The 22,623-nt window shown below is 43.2% G+C and overlaps 1 protein-coding gene across 1 annotated transcript in view; it reads right to left on the bottom strand.

Annotated features, from left to right (window-relative positions):
- PCSK6 (proprotein convertase subtilisin/kexin type 6) overlaps positions 1-22,623 on the bottom strand; it is a 267,283-nt gene that overhangs the window by 41,254 nt on the left and 203,406 nt on the right. The window contains exon 14 of the mRNA XM_064296238.1: positions 4,421-4,600. Coding sequence (XP_064152308.1) covers positions 4,421-4,600 — 180 coding nt within the window. The remainder of the gene's footprint in view (positions 1-4,420; positions 4,601-22,623) is intronic.

Raw genomic sequence — 22,623 nt, 5'->3', positions numbered from 1 at the left:
AACTAAAAATGCACACACAGAAGATGAAGTAGATAAATGGTGCTTCCTAAAAATGAAACACTCACGCTCAACAAAAGACTTTTGCAAAAGAGTAAAAAGAGAATCTACAGATTGGGAAAAAATTTTTGGTTATGACATAAATTCTATAAAATTTATAGAAAACTTCAGCACTTCAACAACAACAGGAAGACAATCCAATTAAAAAATGGGTAACAGATATAAACAGACACTTCACCAAAGAAGGCACTCAGGCTGCTGAGAAACATATGAAGAAATGCTCATGATATTAGCAATTAGAGAGATGCAAATCAAAACTAAAAAAACAGAAAATAATAAATGTTGGCAAGGTTGTGGGGAGATTGGAACTCTTATACACTGCTGGTGCAAATGTAAAATGCTATGACCACTATGGAAAATGGTACGGTGCTTCCTCAAAAAGCTAGAAGCAGAAATACCTTAAAAAAAAAAAAAATTTTTTTACGATCCAGCAATCCCACTCCTAGGTGTATACCCTAAAGACATAGGAGCCTTGACATGAATAGACATATGCATACCCATGTTCCCTGTAGTATTATTTACAATAGCAAAAAGACAGAAACAGCCCAAGTCCCTATCAACAGATGAATGGATTAACAAACTGGTATATCACACAATAGAATACTACGCAATGGAAAGAATAATGACGAATCCGTGAAACACCTCACGACATGAATGAATTTGGAGGAATTATATACAGTGGAACAGTCAATAACAAAAGGACAAATATTACATGAGAGTGCAACTATAAAGTAACAACGAAAGAATTATACACAGAAAAACAAACAAACCAACCATTATTTGATGGTTATCAGGGATTGGAGGGGGAGGTAAGGAACATTACCAAATAGATAGTAGACACGTGCTAATATTGGTGAAGGGAAAGGCAATACACAACATGGGAGAAGTCAGCACAACATGACCAAGGCAAGAGAGGACACTGAGAGGAACTCAAGGATAAAGAGCAACTACAGTAACTACTATAGCATTGACAATCCTTCAACAGCAGTATTAACAATTTACCAATGGATACATAGGTAGGTAGCTATGCCAAGTGATGTGGGAGGGTGTAAGGAAGCACAGCCACTGGCAGATATAGGATTGGGGGTAAATATTTCTACATACATGATTGTAGGTACTCCTCGTATATTAACATAAGTCAACAGAGCGCACAAGGGCAGTCAGGGAAACCTCTTAGACATTACCAAACACCTTGGCGGATGAAGTTTCTACGCTCGAAGACAAATGACCATAGACTAGGGGGACATCTTTGTCAATTGGCACAACATAGCTCATAAAGACAATGTTCTGCCTCCTTCTTTGGTGAGTAGCTTCTGGGGTCTCAAAAGGTTGCAAGCAGCCATCTAAGGTACAACTACTGGTCTCTTCCCACCTGGAGCAAAGGAGAGTGAAAAAAAATCTAAGACTCAAGGGAGCAATTAGTTCTACGGAGTAATGGACCACATGAACTGGAGCCTACATGACCCCGAGACCATAAGAACTAGATGGTGCTCAGCTACCACTACTGACCACTCTGACTGGGATCACAACACAGGGTCCTGGACAGTGTGGGAGAAAAATGTAGAAGAAAAAATCAAATTCACAAAAAAGACCAGATTTACCAGTCTGACAGAGCCTGGAGGAACCCCTAAGACTATGGCCTTAAGATACCCTTCTGACCTGGAACTGAAGCCATTCCCGGAGACCACCTTCCAGCCAAACGATAGACAAGTCCATAAAATAAACAACATCAGAGAAGATGTGTTCCTTAGAACAATCAGTTATACGAGATCAAAAGGGTAATATTTGCCCAAAAGCAAAAATGAGAAGGCAGGAAGGGGTAGAAAATCTGGATGAAAGGAGACGGGGAACCCAGGGCGGAAGTGCGGAGAGTGCTGACACCTTGTGGGACATGAAGCCAAGGCCATGAAACACTTTACGTGCTAACTATTGAGTGGGAATCTAATTTGGTCTGTGAACTTTCACCTAATGCACAATGAAAAGATTTTTCATGTTGAAATAATATATTGGGTTAAATAAAATACATTACTTAAAAAAAAAATGTGCCCATCCCGGGGCCGCAGGTACGCAGGGGGAACTCTGTGGGCAAACTCCCCAGATGCCTCTCTACTTGGATTCTTCTGAGAAGCCAAGTATCAGGAGTCATGTCTCCCAGGAAGCGTGCTTGAATTCAACCCCTGGCTGTCCTACCCAGCCACCCTGTTACTCCTAAGCACGTGTGTGTGTTGTTTCTTGTGTAGCTGCAACTCACTCTCTGGGGGGCACATGTGATCTGTCTTCTGATTGTATCTACATCTGCTTTTCCTCTTGCCTCGATGAATTCGAAGTTCCTTCAAGACCCACGGCCTTCCTGTGTAGCGTCCCATCACTCCTGACAGGAGGCTGTGCATACAAGGGGAGCTCAATTACTGCAGCAAATGGACCAGCTAAGAGCCTTGGTACACTGTGTTATATTGACACAGGGTTATCTGAAAATGCCACTGTGAATCCTTTGTGGAGCAAATCCAGGATTAAAAAAAAATTCATAAACAAACAGCAAAAGTTAGAAAGCAAGTAGGAAATGGCTGGGGGATGGGCTTTGCAGTTATGCTTCAGGCCAACTTCTGAAGGCACAGAAGGATTTGCTGTTTAATAGGGTCTTTTTCACCATTTGCCCATCTGAGGACAGTGCACAGGAATCTCACCATAACATACAGGGGTAGGGTTGGCTGACTGCAGAGAACAGGGGGCGAAGAAGAGTGACAGAGAGCACCCACTCCACTGTGGTCCCCATGACAGCTCAGTGCCTGGGCAGGTCCTGTCTCATCTGTGAGGTGAGCTCTGGCAGGGGAGTTGTAAGCCGTGTCAGCCCGATGCAGTCCTGCTCTGCATGGCCCACTAAAACTCCCGAGTGGGACTAAAGCTCTGGAAAGTTGTTCGCAGTCATTGCTGTACTTCAGAATCGTCCTCTCTTTCTCCCTCCCTGGGCCTCTGCACCCAGTTTCTCCTCTGCTCCCTCCTCCCTGACCTGCCCTGGGATCTAATGAGGCTGCTTCCTCCTCCTTAAAGTCCTCTCCCTTTGCTGTTCACAGGGGAGTACCCTCTTGTCCTATGCTCTCTGCTGTGCTCTGTTGCCTGCCCCTTGCTACTTGGCCACCTGTCCCACCTGCACCGAGACTGCAGGGACATGCTCCCTATCTTTGCTCCACCATGCTCAGTAAAGACGGGGAGAATGGAACCTTGGAGTAATATTATAGTGAAGTTTCAGTGCACAAGGTAAAGCCAAGAGCAGATTTTCAAGAAAATAAAAATTAGTCCTTTATTAATAATTACTGAATCTTGCCACCATTTATAATTCACAGGGGGAAACGGAGCAGATTAGTCCATACATAATTCAGTGCTCAGCTTTAAAGGAGAAATTTAAAATTGAATCAACCGTAATTTATGCTTGATCTGTGTTGGTGTAATTCTCCATTCTGTTATTTTTTTCCAGAAGTGGTTACATGACTCAGCATCAATCTTCTGAGCTATCACCCATCATTTATCATGCAGCTGTAATATTCAGCTAAGGAAAATGTGCCAAGCTAGAAATACTGCAGTCTCACAAATCTGGGCAGGATGGCTCAGAGGGAAGGGAGCAGCTTTCTATCTAACGTGCTAATAAAAACTGTGCTGGCCCAGTGGCTGGAGACGCGGAAGCCCCCTGCTGGCTGCTGTGGCACTTTGTGGCCCCGGCAAGGTACACTGGGACCAGCCCAGGTGCTACCTATGCCACCTGGCAATGGTATGGCTGAAGACAGGGTTTGCAGAGGTGTCTTTACTGCCTGTGAGATTCCTGAGAGCTTTCTTGTGCAGCACTGGTGTCTACTGACTGAATGTCCTGAGTTGTCCTTGGTCTCTATCACAGTTCTCGGAGTCTTGCCCTGGATGGCTAACTGCAGCTCCTTTCCTGGCTCTGCAGAATAACCCAAGTGGCCTGGGCCCCTGTTAGTAATGTCCAAGGACAAAATGTGGGTAGGTGGGTGGGGGGGAAGGGAGACAGGGGCCTCTGAGGAAAAGAGGGTGCCTCAAGAGGAAGCTAATTGACTAGGGGGCAGGTCCTTCCTCTGGCTGGGTGTACAGGGCCTCAATTTCCCAGACTGGGAAGGCTAGAGAACACTTCCTGGTCTGAAGCATAGTTACTCCTCTGTAAATATAAGGAGAGCCTTGTGTGGAAGGAGCTGTGTGAGTGCAAACTACCACCATTATTACAACTTCCAGGAACGAGAAGGCACACAATCTTCACCCCCACCTCTTGCTGGGAGCAGCCCCACATTTTAAGAGCTACCGTGGAAAAGCAAAAATCACTGAGGCTACCCAGCTCCCCCTGCTTCATATCCACTACCTGTGTAATCTTCCTCCTCCTCAGGGACCTCAGGCTGGGCCGGGAACATGGCAGCCTTGGACGGCTCCAGCTCCGGGTTGGAGAGCTCCAGCATCCGTGAACGGGACTGGTGGGAGCTGAAGGTGTTGTATGGGTGCTCAGCTGTGCCGTACAAGATCAGGCTCCATTCCTTCAGTTTCCCTGCAAAGCAAGAGAGTGTGGTGTGAACCCCTCGATGGACCATGGCTCAGGCCTCTGAGCTCTCCCTCCACTGCAGGATCTTCATCAGTCACTTCACTCCCTGGAACCTGCTGGGCACCTCTTGGCCTCCCTAAATCCCAATGCGGGGCTCCTGCTTACCTGTGGGCTGGCATCACTGCAGGCCTGGGTGGGTGGGTGAGAGACAGCCAGAGCCAGAAGTGGCCCAGCTGTGCACCAGGCCAAACCCTGGTGTTGTTTCATGGTGTTCTGATTCTGATTCGGTGACACAATGTGGCCTAGGGAAGCACTGTTTCGTTTTAGCCAACACCCTCGCCAACCAGAGTATCAGCCCCTACACCTGCAGCGTCCCAGCTGCCCCAGGCCAGGCCCTGTGTCTTCCGAGCCTCTCCCAAGACACCCAGGATTAGCAGATATAGACGAGGTTCTTTAATTCATTAAACATTCCTGAGCTGGTCTTTCCCAGTGCACGGTCTTCCAAAGGGCCAGGCTCTTTTAGACACACCATGGCTTGTTCCTGTGACACCTTCCCCATCACAGGCGACACACTTGACGATGGCAAAATAAGAAGCATTTGATACAGTTGCAGGTGCAGAAAACACAGCCACTGTTAGGAATCCCCATCCCTTCTCAACTCCTTAGGATCAAATGACAGCTTTATTTCAAAACCACAAAGGAATCTGGACATTCAACTACTGAGTGGTGAACTGTGATTAAGGTGGGAGTGGAATGACCATATGACAGAGACCACGGGCCCTCTAAGCAGTAATTTGGGTGGAAACGTATGTGTGGGTGTTTTTGGAGACACCGGGTAGGGTATTGCCACTCTATATGATGTCTCCAGAAACATCCACAGAAGGCCTGGTTACTAAAATTAGATTCTTATTTTCAGATCTAGTTTTGGTAGGACAGACAAAGAGGCTGCTCTGTGCCTGGGATCAGTGGGCACCACAGTGGAGGGAGGGAGTGGAAGGAATTCACAAGGAACCAGGAACAGGGGCCTGCTTGGGAGGAGGGACTGGGAGGTCAGGGTCCAGGAATGGGAGAGGAACTGTATTTCTATTATATTCCTTTGGGGATCTTTTTTTTTTTTAAAACCCTCAAGCATATATAACCTGTTTACATACGTAAATTAAAAAAAAAAATTTAAGTTAAACTAAAAAAACAAACAATGAACAGAGTACTTGTAGGTCAGAGAAATATCATTAAAAAGCAATGGTTCTCGGGGCTTTTTGTTTGTTTTTTGAGTAAGTAATATACATGGATGGCTCAAAATCCCAAAGTATAAATGGAGCCCAGTGACATATCCCTCCTACTCTACCACTGGCCACCGCTTTCCTCCCCATGGGTGCCTGTGGTTATTTAAATCTTGTGCTTCCTTCCAGAGGTACTATATATTTATCCAAGCAAGTATGAACATATATTCTGACCCATCCCCTTTACTGACACAAATGGTGGCACCTTCTGCACCATGCCAAATTATGCTACAAAAGTATCATAATACTTAAACAATCGCCTATTGATGGACACTGAGGTTGCTTCCAAACTTTTGCAAATTACAAACAGTACTGTAACCTGGTCACATGAGCAGGGACTCAGTGGTGTGGAAAGAGCAAGGGATCTGAGTTTGAGTCCTAGCTCCACCACCTACTAGCTGTGTGATTCTTGGGCAAATTACTTAATATCTCTGTTCCTCAGTTTTCTCATATATAAGATGTGGACAATAATAATACCTACCTTACAGAGTTGTTTGAGGGATTAAATATTTCATGGTTGTAAAGCACTTAGAGCAGCGTTTGACATATTGCTAGCTGCCATGAGCTCGGACTCATGGTGACCCTATGTATAACAGAATGAAATGTCGCCTGGTCCTGTACCATCACAATTGTTGGAATGTTTGAGTCCATTCTGTTGTGGATCCATAGGGTTTTCACTGGTTAATTTTCAGAAGGAAATCACCAGGCCCTTCTTCCTCATCTGTCTTAGTCTGGCTCCGCTGAAGCCTATCCACCATGGGTGACTCTGCTGGTATTTGAAATACCAGTGGCATAGATTCCAACATCACAGCAACACTCAAGCCAACACGGTATGGCAACTGGCAGATGGATGGTGGGGCTGAATTTTATGTGTGTAAGTGTAATTTTTCAAGATCTACCCTGAAGTACAACACTGACAGTGATAGGATAAAATCCATACATCTACAAGGAAGACCAGTCAATACTACTATTCATATTTACGTACCAACCACTAAAAGCAAAGACAAAGAAATCGAAGATTTCTACCAACTTCTGAAGTTTGAAATTGATCAAACATGCAATTAAAATGCATTGATAATTACTGGTGACTGGAATGCGAAAGTTGGAGACAAAGACAAAGGATCAGTAGTTGGAAAATATGGCCTTGGTGACTGAAACAACACCAGACATCCTGTGACAGAATTTTGCAAGACCAATGACTTCTTCATTGCAAATACCTTTTTTCAACAACATAAACAGTGACTATACACGTGGACCTCAACAGATGGAATACATAGGAATCAAATCAACTACATCTGTGGAAAGAGATATTGGAAAAGCTCAGCATCAGTCAGAACAAGGCCAGGGGCCGACTGTGGAACAGACCATCAATTGCTCATACGCAAGTTGAAGTTGAAGAAAATTAGAAAAAGTCCACGACAGCCAAAGTATGATCTTGAATACATTCCACCTGAATTTAGAGACCATCTCAAGAATAGACTTGACACACTGAACATTAATGACTGAAGACCAGATGAACTGCGGAATGACAGCAAGGATATCATACATGAAGAAAGCAAGAGGTCATTAAAAAGACAAAGAAAAGACCAAAATGGATGTCGGAAGAGACTCTGAAAGTTGCTCTTGAACGTCGAGTAGCTAAAGCAAACGTCAGAAATGAGGATGTACAAGAGCTGAACAGAAGATTTCAAAGGGCAGCTCGAGAAGACAAAGTATTATAATGAAATGTGCAAAGGCCTAGAGTTAGAAAACCAAAAGGGAAGAACATGCTCGGCATTTCTCAGGCTGAAAGAAATAAAGAAAAAAAATCAAGCCTCGAGTTGCGATGTTGAAGGATTCGACAGGGAAAATATTAAATGATTCAGGAAGCATCAAAAGAAGATGGAAGGAATACACGGAGTCACTGTACCAAAAAGAAATGGTCGACGTTCAACCATCTCAGAGGTAGCATATGGTACTGACGGAAGAGGTCCAAGCTGCACTGAAGGCACTGGCGGAAAACAAGGCTGTGGAATTGATGGAATACCAACTGAGATGTTTCAAAACAACAGATGGAGTGCTGGGGGCGTTCACTCTTCTATGCCAAAGAATTTGGAGGTAGTCGTTCGAACAGAACAAGGTATATTGCATGGTTTAAAGTCAGGAAAGGTGCGAGTCAGGGTTGTTTCTTTTCACCATATTTATTCAAACTGTATGCTGAGCAAATAATCTGAAAAGCTGGACTTTATGAAGAGGAATGGGGCATCAGGATTGGAGAAGAGTCATTAATGACCTGTAATATGCAGATGACACAACCTTGTTTGCTGAAAGTGAAGAGGACTTGAAGCACTTAGTGATGAAGATCAAAGACCACAGCCTTCAGTATGGATTACACCTTAACATAAAGAAAACAAAAACCCTCACAACTGGACCAATAAGCAACATCATGACAAACGGAGAAAAGATTGAAGTTGTCAAAGATTTCCTCTTACTTGGATCCACAATCAACGCCCACGGAAGCAGCAGTCAAGAAATCAAACAACGCGTTGCATTGGGCAAATGTGCTGCAAAATGATCTCTTCAAAGTGTTGAAAAGCAAAGTTGCCACTTTAAGGACTAAGGTGCGCCTGACCAAGCCATGGTGTTTTTAATCGCCTCATGTGCATGGGAAAGCTGGACAATGAATAAAGAAGACTGAAAAAGAACTGGTATCTTTGAATTACGGTGTTGGCGAAAAATATTGAATATATCACGGTCTGCAGAAGAGTGAACAAATCTGACTTGGAAGAAGCACAGCCAGAACGCTCCTTAGAAGCCAGGATGCATGTTATCACTAGTACTAGCACTAGTCGCTGCAAGCACTAGTGGTTCGAGAAAATCCTTTTGCTCATGCCTGGTTTACATTTTTGTTCCTTTTCTCTATCTGCATTTCATGCAACGGATAATCACGAGAGTCTGCTGTGGGCCAGGCACTGTGCTAAGGGCTACAGAGCTGAGGGTCAGGAGGTGAGAAGGAACACCCAGAGACAGGTGAGGGTGATCGAAGGAACCCCTTCCTATGTGAGCTCCAAGAAAGATTTCCTCTTTCCTAACAGGTGCCATTTGGAAAACTTGACCTGTGGTTAAGGGCTAGACACTAGCAACGTTGGGTCCATTTCCTCTTCTTCTTTTGGTAGCTAAAGGTGTGCATGCTCTTTTTACCTCCTCTACCAAGGGAATCGCTTAGTTTTTTGCCTGCATAAAAACATGAAAATAAATATTCCATTGTATGGTATAAATTTGAAGTATGATTCTTTTTTAAGCTATTTTTTCTAATTATAAAAAGAAGAAAAATTAACAAGCATGTTGTATTATTGTAACTTTAAATTAATAAACAAAGACAAGCAGAAAGAAAGATTTATCTCTTGAACACAATTGCGGCTCTATTAACATATTTTGACCTTATACCAATATAAAAGATTTAAAAGAATAAGTGCAGAAAAAGCACTCAAAAATATCTAACCCATTCCTGATTGAAAACATACTCTTAAATCACAGAAGTTATTGCAATATTCTCTAGAACATTACAATATTGTTGTTGTTGGCTGCTGTCAAGTTGATTCTGACTCATGGCAACCCCAAGTGTGCAGAATAGAACTGGTCCATAGGGTTTTCAAGGCTGTGACCTTCTGGAAACAGATTACTTCTGAAGCACCTCTGGGTGGGTTTGAAGCGCCAACCTTTTGGTTAGTAGTGGAGTGCTTAAGGATTTGTGCCATCCAGGGACTCCAAACATTACAATAATACCTTATGATGAAATGCAAATGACCTGATCCACTATCCAAAGAGGTAATGGGAAAATGTCTCATCAATAAATAAATATTGATATTTAAAATGAAGAAGAAAAATTATTAAATACTGAAACTTAGAAAGAAAAAATGAAAATCATCTATAATTCCTTTGGTATATTTTCTACCAGGCTTTCGTCTACGCATGTGTGTTTTCTGTGTAGTTGAAATCACACAGTATACTGTTTTCTCCCCACTTACCATATATTACTTTCAGAAATTGTCTTATTTATTTACTTGTTTATTGTTTCTCTTTTTCATCAGATTAGGAATGTTCTGTGGCTTTCTTATTTTCTTATTTGGTTCATTTAGCTTCAGTGTGTAGCAAGTTTCCTGCATGCAGTAGATGCTTGATAAATGTTTGCTGAATTAATGAATTACTAACTTTAGGTACAATTTTTTACACCAGCAAAATATTCCATTGATGTAACCATTGATTTAACCAATCTTTTAAGATAGGTTATGATAGGACATTTGTTCCAGTTTCCTTTTTTTAAAAAAATTTGCTTTCATATATAAGTTTCTCAGAAATATCATTTTCTACAATCTGGATTACTTTCACCAGATGGATTCTCCAAAGTGGAAACAGTGGCCCAGAGAAGAAGACACTGTTAAGGCTCTTGAAGAAAGGCCTGATGATATACCTCCAAAAATTAGACAATGATCACAAGAGAATATTGCATGATATAGTGATGGAGGATGAGCCCCCCAGGTTGGAAGTCACTCAAAATACAACTGGGAAAGAGCTGCCTTCTCAAAGTAGAATTGATCTTAATGACAAAGATGGAATAAAGCCTTCAGGACTTCATTTGCTGATGTGGCATGACTCAAAAGGAGAAGTAACAGCAGCAAACATCCATTAATAATTGGAACATGGAATGTACGAAGTCAACGATGGACTCAAACATACCAACAATCATGAGATCACAGGGCAACGTTTGTTCTGTTATACATAAAGTCACTATGAGTTAGAGTTGACTTGATGGCAACCAACAACAAGAAGACTCTTAACACAAAAAATGCCGATGATTCTCAGCACGGTGCTTGGTGTCTCATGAGGCATGATTAAAAACGAACCAGGCAGATGACTACCAGCCATGTGGGAGAATCTGTTCTCTTGTAAGAATCACACCCTGTATACAGTCTCTTCCCCAACCCCCAGCCCCAGCTTACCTGAGTTAGCAGGATCACATACCTGTGACTTAGTGTAACAGATTAAAGCAGAAACACACAGGAGCAAGTCCTTCTAGCCTTTTCTGTATTGGGGTTCATGTGCCAGTGACTGGAGATACAGAATGGACCCCTGGTCTTCAGGGGATGACTCCTCTTGCCATCACCCGGAGCACTGACCCCCCCTACACCCAAGACAAGGCTCCCTCCATACTCAGCTACACCCCAGAGCTGCCCTCTTTTTGGGGAGATGAGACACATAGGTAAACCAAGCAATCAGAAGAAAGCAGAACAATCCTAGTGAAGTGAGTAGTGTCTGGGGTCTTAAAAGCTTGCACGCTGCCGTCTGAGATACGATTATCGGTCTCTACTAGTCAGAAGCAAACAAGTAAGTAGGTAACCAAATCTCAGAGAAGAAACAAGTCTATAAGGCTGACAGCCTACATGAGCCACGGCCTCATTTACAGGGAGACCAGAAGAACTAGATGGTGCCCGGCTACCACCAATGACCTTTCTGACTGGGGTTACAATAGATGGTTCTGGATAGAATGGGAGAAAAATGTAGAACAAAACTCAAATTCTTAAAAGAGGCCAGACTAACTGGACCCGTTGAGACCAGAGAACTCCCTCAGACCATCGCCCTGAGATACTCTTTAAACCCTGAACCGAAACTATCCCTTGAGGTCACTTTTAGTGAAATACAGAGTGGCACTCAAAATAAAGGATATTACCAGTAAGAATGGTGCTCTACTAAAAAACCTTCTGCACGAGACCAAAAGGTCAGCATTTACTCTAAAGCAAAGATGAGAAGATGAGGGGGCAGGGAAACTAGGGTCCTGGAGATGGAACAACCAGAACACAGTTAAAGAGAACGCTGCCGACACATCGGGAAGATATGTAACTACTGTCACTGAAAGATCTGTGCGGACATTGTCGAATGAGAACCTGACTTGCTGTGTAAACTTTAACCAAAAACACAATAAAATATTAAAAAAGAAGCCAGAACAGATCCGGGTCACACCTGGCCAGAGACCGAGCCCACCCACAACGGGACAGCCATCCAGAGTCAGCAGGACTTTAGAATGTTGTCCCCGCTTTTGACAAAGCATTTAACAGGAATGTGTCATTTACTATGCAAGATAGTGGGCAAGTCTGTTCAAGTTTTCAGTTAAAAAACAAAAACAACACAAAACTAGTGCCATCAATTCCTTAATTTCTAGAAGGGGTCTTAAAAGATGCCTTTGCTTCTTCATCAGATTCTTGAGGCTGTAGAAGGAAGAACCACAGATGTACCCGTGTAAGCACTTCACGCCCACCGTGACAGGCAGAGCCCAGGCAGTTGGAACGTTTCCTCCATGAATTAGAATCATCAGGAACAAACAAGACTATTCCTATCATTCAAAGAAAGATCAGGATTAAGGAAAGACCAAGGCTGAATCTGTCAACGGGAAGCTCCCGGCAGTAATGAAGCTCTCCTCTCCCTGGCATTTTGTATCAGGCATTAAATGTCCCTGAGAAGGGATTTTAAAATTGGAGACAAAGCAGGTAGGGGTGAGGGAAAGGGTTTGTTAGATTAGTGCTCTGAGCTAATACTCTTGGATTCCTGAGTTTTCGTGGCCACAAGAGAAGTTATTAAATGATAAAGAATTTATTAATTCTCCCTGCACTCCCTTCCCCATATTTAAAACACGCAGGAAGAAATTCTTTAGTTGAAACACAGTAAAGAAAAAGAGGCCTACACAATCAAGTTGGTTTGTTTCTCTCTAACACTCTGGTGGAACGTTCTTCATTCTGAGGACCAGTGAGGCAGTCACCTGAGGGCCACGTTCAGGTTACAAAGTTGAACACAGAGGTTTGGGTGGAAGGAATAAAAAAAGGCTCACCTTAATTATTTATAAAAATACACAGAACACTTTAAGGGGGCTGAAATTGATGGTATGTGAATTGTATCTCAACAAAGCTGTACACACACATGCACACATACCCATCCACACCCACCCACCCACACACACATGAAATACCAAGCTTTATTCAACACATTTAACACATATTTAATAAATGTGCTTTATCCATATTACCGCAAGCGAGAATAAAGATAAAGGGAATTTAGGAAACAACCTGGCAAGTAGGCTAAGAAGAGTGAGTGTAAATGCGTGTGGTCTCCTCCCCGTCACACATACGTATACACATGTACATGTGCACACACACGTGTCCTCAGAGCCAGGTGTTAGAAATGAGAGCTACAACGGTCTGTCCTTCTAGCTACAAGAACCTCTAAAGATGGTATCGTAAGTGTCAGAAACGGGGTCTGAGACTCCCAAGCTCCAATTTTTTTTGGGTGAAGTGTGGAAACAAATACACATTTGGTAAAGGACAATCACTTGTACTGCACAACAATGCACAAAATGGCAGTCTTCTTAATGGAGTCCATAAGGTTAGATGAACCAAAACCAAACCATTGATTCTGACTCATAGCGACCCTAAAGGACAGAGGAGAACTGCCTCATAAGGTTTCCAAGGAGCGGCTGGCGCATTCAAACTACTGACCTCTTGGTTAGCAGCCGAGCTCTTAACCACTGCGCCACCAGGGCTCCAAGGCAAGACAGGGGACCCTGAAATACTATCTTTAAAATTTTTATTTTTAGGTTTTTCAAAGTAATAAATTAATAGTTTGAAAAGTCAAATACTACTACGAAGTTTATAACAAAAACAGCAGTTCTTTCATTCAGTGCTCCCCTGCCCCCAGATGCAGCCTCGTTTAACACTTTGACAGACTCTCCTGGCACTGCCACCATGTTCCTAGGTAACCTGTGGGCATGCCACGTCTAGTTTCTCTGCTGTAGACATCAGCCAACAACTTCCTAGGTAAGGAAGCTGAGAATTCAGTTCTCTTACATACCCCCTCACATACCACTTCCCTTGTCTTTCCGATATTCTTATAACTCGTATTTTTTAGTGTCTCCTCCTCCACCCCCATTTTGTTTTCTGGGAGATTCCTCAAGTTTCTTTTCTAATCTAGCTACTGAATTTTTTATATTTGCCTATATCTTTATTTTTCAAGGCCTTTATCTAGTTCTGCCAATGTTATTTTTAAAAATATAGCATCCTGTGTAAAACGGTTTGGCAGTTCTTCAAAAAGTTAAAAGTAGAGTTATCATATAACCCAGCAATCCCACTCTTAGGTATACACCCAAGAGACTGACAGCAGCAATGCTAACAGACACACGTACGCCAACGTTCACTGTAGCACTAGTCACAATAGCCAAAAGGTGGAAACAACCCAAATGCCTATCAGCAGGTGAAAGGACAAAAAATGTGGTGCACTACATTCATACAATGGAACATTGAACAAACAAAACCAAACCCACTGTCAGTGACTTGATTCCTACTCATAGCGACCCTAGAGAACAGGGTAGAACTGCCCTATAGGGTTTCCAAGCAGTGGATGGTGGATTTGAACTGCTGATCTTTTGGTTAGCAGTCAAGCTCTTAACCACTGCCTACCAGGACTTCAACAGAATATTACTCAGCCATAAAAAGGAATGAAATATTGACACATGCTACAACTTGGATGAACCTTGAAAACATTATGCTGAGCAAAATAAGTCAATCACAAAAAGACAAATATTATACGATCTCACTAACATGAAACACTCAGAATACATGAACAGAGATCAAAGTTTAACAGTAGTTACCGGGGCAGGAGGGAAGGGGAAAGGGGGTACTCTTGGTTTAGCTAGCACTGAATTTGTTTATGGGGGTGGAAAACATGGCAATAGATGTTGGCGATGGTTGTACAACAGGATTGAGATAACTGGTTTCACTGAATCGTACAACTGAAAAATGCTGAATTGGCAAATGCTGTGTTACCTATGTTTTTACAACAATTTAAAAAATACAGCATCCTGCTCCTGTTTCATAGACGAAATATTTTCTCTTATCTTCCCTGAGAATATCAATTGTAGTTTTTTGTTTTAAGTTTTCTTTTGCTGCTTGAATTGCCTCTTTCCCCTCCAAGAGTCTTTTCTCTTGGAGTTTATTTCTGCCTTTAAAAAAGTTGGATAATTTCTTCAAATTTGTGGTGATCCTTGGTGGTCCATTTATATTTAGTAGTGAGGCACTAAAAAGCTAACTGAAAGTTCTGTACATGTTACTGAAATACGGACATTTACTTTTTTATGTTTATTCATTTTGTATACAACAAACTTGCCAGCTTGTATAATATGAGAAAGGAAATGTTATCATAGTATACCATGTGGCTCAGATGTAAATAATCTTTATATAGTAAAAGTAAACACTTCTCATCAGAAACAGTAGAAGTCAGAAGAAAATCTAGTATCTGAAATTTAAAAAAAAAAAAAACTGCAACCCAGAATTCTACAACCAGTGAAAATACCATTCGAAGATGGGCTGGCTTAAAGACATTTCCAACTAAATCAAAGCTGAGAAAATTCATTGCCAGCTTGAGGAGTATGACAAAAAACATTAAAGGGTGTTCTTCAGGCTGAAGGAAAATGATGCCATGAAAATTTGGATCCATCAGAAGAAGAGCACCAAAATACGTGGGTAAACGTAACTTTTCTGCTTTAAAAGAAAACATTTGTTTAAAACCAAAAAACCAAACCCGTTGCCGTGGAGTTGACTCCGACACATAGCAACCCTATAGGACCGAGTAGAACTGCCCCGTATGGTTTCCAAGGAGCGCCTGGTGGATTCGAACTGTCGATCTTACGGTTAGCAGCCGTATCCCTTAACTGCTATGCCACCCTCTCACCATTACTGGAGCTACATTCCATTTGTTTTGATATGGAGCATTTTTGTTATCATTCAGTTCTAAATATTTTCTACTTAAAATTACGACTTTTTTCTCTGGGACACGAGTTACGTAGAAGTGTTTTTCAGTTTCCAAAAGTATTGGCTTTTCACAGTTACCTTTTTTTACTTTAATTCTGATTTCTAACTGAAGTCAGAGAACATGATTTACATGCTACTATCCCTGGAAAAAATGTTGACGTTAGCCAGCAGCCCACAATGTGGTCAGTCTTCATAAATATTCCATTTGTGCTTGAAAAGACGGTTTATCCTTCAGCTTTTGGGTTCAGTGTTCCATATACACCCATTAGACCTGCAATTTTGATGGTGATGTTTGAATCCTCTAGATTCTTACTGATTTTTGCTGTTTTAAGTTAGAGTTGACTTGATAGCAGCTGCTTTTTTTTTTAGCTATCAAATATATTTGAGGTATACTAATTTCTTACTTTGTGTATGGGTTTCTCTTTTCTGCTTTAACAATTTTTTGCTTTATATATTTTAAGGCTATGTTATGAGATGCATAAAAGCTTAGAAGTAGAACATTTACAATTGAACCAAACTTTTTATCAATATGTTGTGATATTTAGCAATACTTTTTTTTTCTTGTTATAAAAATAAGACTTGTTTACTAAACAAAAATTAGTAAATATAGATTAGCAGAAAAAAAATTAAAATTGCCCATTATCTCACCATTCATAACTACTGATAATATCTGCAGTAGTCTCCAGAAGTTCTTGGGTGGTGTGTAAATAAACATGCTTTTTGTTTAAAAAAAATGGGACCTTATTGCAACATGGCTTTGTGACCTAATTTTTAAAAACTTAATATATAGGGAATGCTTTCGCACGCCATCTACACTGTCATTTTTAGTGGGTGGAGAGTATTCCAGTATATAACCCATTGCTGTTGAGTTGGTTCCAACTCCCAGTGACCCTACAGGACAGAGTAGAGCTGTCCCATAGCGTTTACCAGGAGCAGCTGGTGGATTTGAACTGCTGACCTTTTTTGTTAGCAGCCCTATAATGGAGTCCCTGGGTGTCACAGATGGTTAACAGCTGGACTGTTGGCTGAAAACCGCTGCCATTGAGTCGATTGCGACTCATAACCCACCCTATATAGGACAGAGTAGAAATTCCTCATAGGCTTTCCAAGGAGCACCTGGTGGATTTGAACTGCCAACCTTTAGGTTAGCAGCATGGTGTCATTATGAATCAGAATCCACTTCACGGCAACTAACAACAGCAACCGTCATGAATCGGAATCCAGTCCATGACAACTAACAACGACAACCGTCATGAATCGGAATCCAGTCCATGACAACTAACAACGACAACCCTCATGAATTGGAATCCAGTCTACGACAACTAACAACGACAACCGTCATGAATTGGAATCCAGTCCACGACAACTAACAACGACAACCGTCATGAATTGGAATCCAGTCTACGAAAACTAACAACGACAACCAACAACGACAACCCTCATGAATTGGAATCCAGTCTACGACAACTAACAACAGCAACAGCACGAGTTATACAACCAATCCCCTCTTGCTGGAAACACAGTTGGCTTCTCATATTTTTGCTATTATTTTAAAAAACAAAACAATAAAAGGGTGTTGACACTACCTCCTTATACAATCATTAACTGTTCCTCAGGATAAATTCCCGGTATCGAAAGTGCTGAGTTTTTCAAAGCTTTCAACGTACATTTCCAGACCATCCTCCCATTTCCACTTCTACCACGAGCCCCTGAAAGTGCCACCTCACAATATCAGCATTCCTTTCCCTTACAATTTTACAACTTTTCAAAACATTTGAAATTTTATATGTGAAAGACACTATTGTGAAAGACAGCTGAACATTGTCTGATTTTTTCCAGGTGCTTATTAGTCAATATTTCTTCTTTATCCCACCGCTCAGCCAGTGCTTCAGCTTTTCCTTCCAGACTTGAAAAGCTCTGGTACGTGTTTAGAAAACAAGCCCCTTTCTGCCACGTGTTGCAAACACCCTTGATATAGGAAGGTTTTTTATTTTAAGTGCCTAATCTATCAGTCATTTCCAATAATTTTCTAGCACTGCTTTTTGGTATGACATTTCTGTCTGATATTAATATACCTACACCAGGTTCTTCGGTTCGTATTTGCCTGGTATAGCTTTCCTTGTCCACTTAATTTTTAACTTTTCTGTTTTCTTATATTTTAGATATCCTTCTTGTATATAGCTGTGCCAGTCAGTCTGAGCAGGAAGCAGATAGCATAATTATACTAAGAAAAGCCAAGACGGCTTTAATAAAGAGGCAATATAAAAAGGTGTGAGCAGACCGCAACAAACCCAGAGCTGTTGCAGTTCCTTGAGGCCAGTAATAGAAGGCTGTTGAGCCTTTATTATTGCTGTTAGCTGCCCCCAACTCACGAGTAGGCCCCCAACTCATGGAGACCCCACGCACAACAGAACGGAGTGCTACCCAGTTGGTTGCAGGTCGAACCCTTGACCCATAGGATTTTCATCGGCTGATTTTTGAGAAGTAGATTGCCAGGCCTTTCTTCCTAGTTCATCTTAGTCTGGAAGCGCCACTGAAATCTGTTCAGCATCATAGCAACACACAAGCCTCCGATGACAGGTAGGGGCTGTGCGTGAGGTGCATTGGCCAGGAATTGAACCCAGGTCTCCCGCGTGGAAGGCGGGAATTCTACCACTCAACCACCATACCTCTGTTTAGCCCCTAACCAAAACCAAACCTGTTGCCCTCGAGTCGATTCTGACCCATAGTGACCCTACGGGGGTCAGCAGCCAAGCTCTTACCACTTTGCCACCAGGGCTGTAGGTGTCCACTGTGGAGGGACAGGAAGGGTGGAGCTGTGACCTTGAGGGGCGCTGGCTGCTCAGGGAGTGGAGGAATAGAGAGCTCACTCCCCTCCCTGCAGGCTTCTGTCCAGTTTCCCCTCGGCTGAACTCAGCATGAGCCGGAAGCAGGGAGTCTGTGGACAGGCCAGTCTCCAAGGCAGAGAGCAGGGTGGGAAAGAGCTAAGGGTGAATCTGGCAGGTAAACGAAATGGACCTGGCATAACAGCAATTTGTGTTTTGATCTAATATAACAATCTGTGGCTTTTAAGTGGAGCAATTAGTCTACTTACGGAAACTGCTGATAGAGTTGGACTTGATTTTAACAACCTGTTTGGTGTGTTTCTGTGTGCTTTGCTCTCCTTGATGCCTCGGGTCCCAGCTCTATGCAGGTCTCCTGTAGACTCCCACCTCAGGTGGGCTCCGCAGACGCAGTAAATGCCTGACATCATTCCATCCACCTCTCTGGGTGGTGGCACTTTAACCAGCATGTACAATTCCCTCCTGTGCGAGGGTGGTTTCATTAGAACACCTGGTCTTTCATATTGCCGGAAATCGGAGTCCACAGCATCTTTTAACATTTAAATTTTGTCTTTGTTTGGGGCAACTTGCTAGCAATTTAGGGAAAAAATAAATTTGGATTATCCTACACTAAAATAAACTCCAAACAGATCATGAAGAAGAGCAAACCATAAACAAAATGGGAGAAGAAAAAAAAAGAAAGAAATGATTATCAAAACTCTGGAAGGGGAAATTGAAGACTTTCTTTTGAATAAAATGTGTTTCTGAAAATAATAAAGTCCAATGTCCAAAGTTATATGCACTTATATATTCTAGGAGAAGTCCCTGGGTGGTGCAAACAGCTAACATGCTTGGCTACTAACTAAAAGACTGGTGGTTCAAGTCCACAAAGAGGAGACTTGGAAGAAAGGCCTGGCTATCTGCTTCCAAAACATCAGCCACTGAAAACCCTGTGGAGCACAGCTCTACTCTGACACACGTGGGGTCACCATAAGTCCGCGTCAACTTGACGACAGCTGGTTTATTCTGGGAAGAACGCAGTTGCTAGAACGGACAACGCAGGCAGCAGGAGCATGGAGGGCACCTTGGCACCTAAACGTTGGCAGCCGGATGAATGTAAGAACTGCATTTAAGGGGAGCTCTTTCTCTCTCGCATATCTTCTTTTTTTCACTTCCATCAACATTTAGTGTTTTATTTGCAAAAGTTAAATATGCAGGTAGAGAAGCCTCATCTTTTCGTTATGTCTGTCGTCAGGAGATGCAGGCTTCCTGCACAATATACCATGACCACAAAGGCAGCAGGGTCAGACAGAGCGATCACCTATGGAAGTGAGCTAATATGTTTCTTTTCTCCTTGAATCAAGAGATTTCTAGGGGAGGTCTCACTGTTAATGGTCACCCGAAAGAGCAGAAGTGAGGCAAAGAGACTGAAGCACTGAGTAACATCAATGCAAACATGGGGTTAAAATGCAACTTTCTGACACCATCGCTTTGATGGTGGCTGTTTGGAAGTTTCACCACGTTCTTCATTTCTGTTTCCCAAGGAGAGCGGCTTTATAATTGCATGTTCCAGAAATGAGAGTTTAGTGGCAAACTTTAAAACCAGCACAGAAGGCAAGTGCTTTAAATCTGACTTCCTTTCTAGCAGTGAACACAAGATAGATTGAGTCATAGAACACAGATTGCAAAATTTCAGCTCTTATCTTGGAAACGAAGATTAGCTCAAAACAGATGCCAATAAAGCAGAGGTCAATAAAACTCACCATAAAACGAGAACAGTTATGCTCTTAGGAAAGAAGAAATGTGTAAGACAGCCACAGGAGTGAAATCAGGAAACCACGGAACTTTCTATGATACAAAAGGGAAAAAACAGTCATGCGGGAGAGACTAATTTCTTCTCCTTTTAACCGATTATTAAACATTTTACTGACTATACACAGCTGAAAACAGAGTTGATTAAAGTGATCTGAACTTTTGGTTTAAACAAGAGGCACGCACATTCATTGATCCCATCATTCAACTGCTGCTTATCAGCCACGTTCTAAGTGCCGAGAGAGATGAAAGACCCCGTACTGGCCTTCCACAGGCGAACGTTGCCTGCCCGCGGCAGAATCACATCAGACTGGCTCTAAACATCATTCCTTTGATTAGCTATCGCCCTCCAATATTTATAGAGATTACTGGAGATGTTTTTCAATCTGCCACCTGAACATGTGTGCTTCAGCCACGGCTCCACGGGAGACAAGGGTCTGAGAAATACATGGTCTGAAGCTTACTGGGAGGTACGATCCCAGGGCACAAGCGTGAGGGGAAAAGAGGGTGAGGCAGGGTGGGGGAACAAATACAAGGGGCTTGTTCCAAGCTGGAGACCCTCGGTGGTGCAAACAGCTGACATGCTCAGTTGTTAACCCAAAGGGTAAAGGTTGGAGTCCACCCAGAGGCTCCTTAGAAGAAAGGCCTGGTGACCTACTTCTGAAAAATTAGCCACTGAAAACCCTGTGTAGCCCAGTTCTACTCTGACACACCTGGGGTCGCCATGAGTCAGTCACCTTGATGGCAGCTGGAACTGTTGTTCCAAGCTGGCCGCAATGTCACAACAAAACGACGCAGGCTGTTCGGTGATGGGACTCTTCCCAGCAGGCCTGAGGAACCACAGTGCCTCAGAACTGTCTGACAGAGAGCAGGGTGAGAGGGAGCGAGTGGGACTCATCTCCTGTCTCTCAGGGGCTAAGTGTGCCCCCACAGGTGTCATTTTCCTTCTGCACGCCCAGGTTGTTACCTGGCCTTTCAGCAGCTCGGTGCTGGACAGCCAGGCGCCACGCCTGGTGGGAAGTGAGGTCCTACAGGTTCTGACCTGAGCCCTGGAGCCACTGCAGCTCTACCTGGTAGGGGCAATGGCAGCCGTGCCTGAGCCCTGACTTCTCTGCAGGGAGCTGAGGAGCAGTGAGGCCCGGGGAGGCTAGGGCTGTGCTCTGGGCAAGAGCGGTCTCGAGAGCGCAGGGCCGAGCCAGTCTTGGGAGGCACGTAAGGGGCCCAACACGACATTTATGTAGTGAAGTGCAATCAGTACCCGTGCTTCGAGGTATAAGGCATGAACTAGCATCGGTAACGTGCGGAAAGGGACGACGTCCCAGGACTGCTTTAGTCTCCCATTCAAGCAAGCGGAGGGCCTTCGTGAGTCAACATTGCCCAACAGTCTAAGGCAGAATCTGGTGTGTAACTGACAAGGGTAAGCAGTTCCAAGGAAGCTTAATCAAGAATACTTACTGGCACCTTTGATGCTGCAGGCACTGTGGACTAACACAGAGGACAGTCCTGAAACCATTGTAAATCCTCGTGAAGGATTCATTCATCTGGAACTTTCTCACATTTGAGCCTCATTCAGGCCCAATGAAGTAGACGCAATTTTTTCCTACCACACACGTGCAGAAACCAAACCAAACCCGTTGCCGTCAAGTCGATTCTGACCCATAGTGACCCCACAGGACAGAGTAGAACTGCCCCATAGGGTTTCCTAGGAGCGCCTGGTGGATTCGAACTGCCAACCTTTTGGTTAGCAGCCGGAGCTTTTAACCACCATGCCACTGGGGTTTCCACATGTGCAGAAACAAGACCAAAAGAAGTGTGGGACTAGGCCAGCAAGGGGGCCAGTGGGAGCAGAGCCCCACATCTGCCAGCCACTCTGCTCAGCTCACCTAAATCACAGCCCCGGCCAAGACAGAACCTGTACACAGAGGTGCCTTAGACTGCCTCAGCCCACGGCAGCCTGGTCCTCCCCTGGCCCCACCTCCTCCCGGACACCTCTTCTCAGTCACGCTCACTTGAATGTGGTTCAGTTTTTTCTTTTGTTTTTATCGTGGCAAATAAATATGTAACAGAATATTGGATACTTCAACCATCTTCCCATGTACAGCTCAGTGACATTAATTGTCACCATGTTGCCCAACCATCACCCTTATCCATTCCCAAATTATACCTTCATCCTTAATAGAAGCTCAGTGTCCCCTCCCACCTGCCCCTGGTAACCACTAATAAACTTTGGTCTGTACGTACTTGCCTGTTCTAGACATTTCCTGTAAGTGGGATCATACACTATC

The sequence above is a fragment of the Loxodonta africana genome, chromosome 13 (assembly GCF_030014295.1).
Source record: "Loxodonta africana isolate mLoxAfr1 chromosome 13, mLoxAfr1.hap2, whole genome shotgun sequence".
Lineage (NCBI taxonomy): Eukaryota > Metazoa > Chordata > Mammalia > Proboscidea > Elephantidae > Loxodonta > Loxodonta africana.
This window is presented reverse-complemented; position numbering and strand designations above follow the sequence as displayed.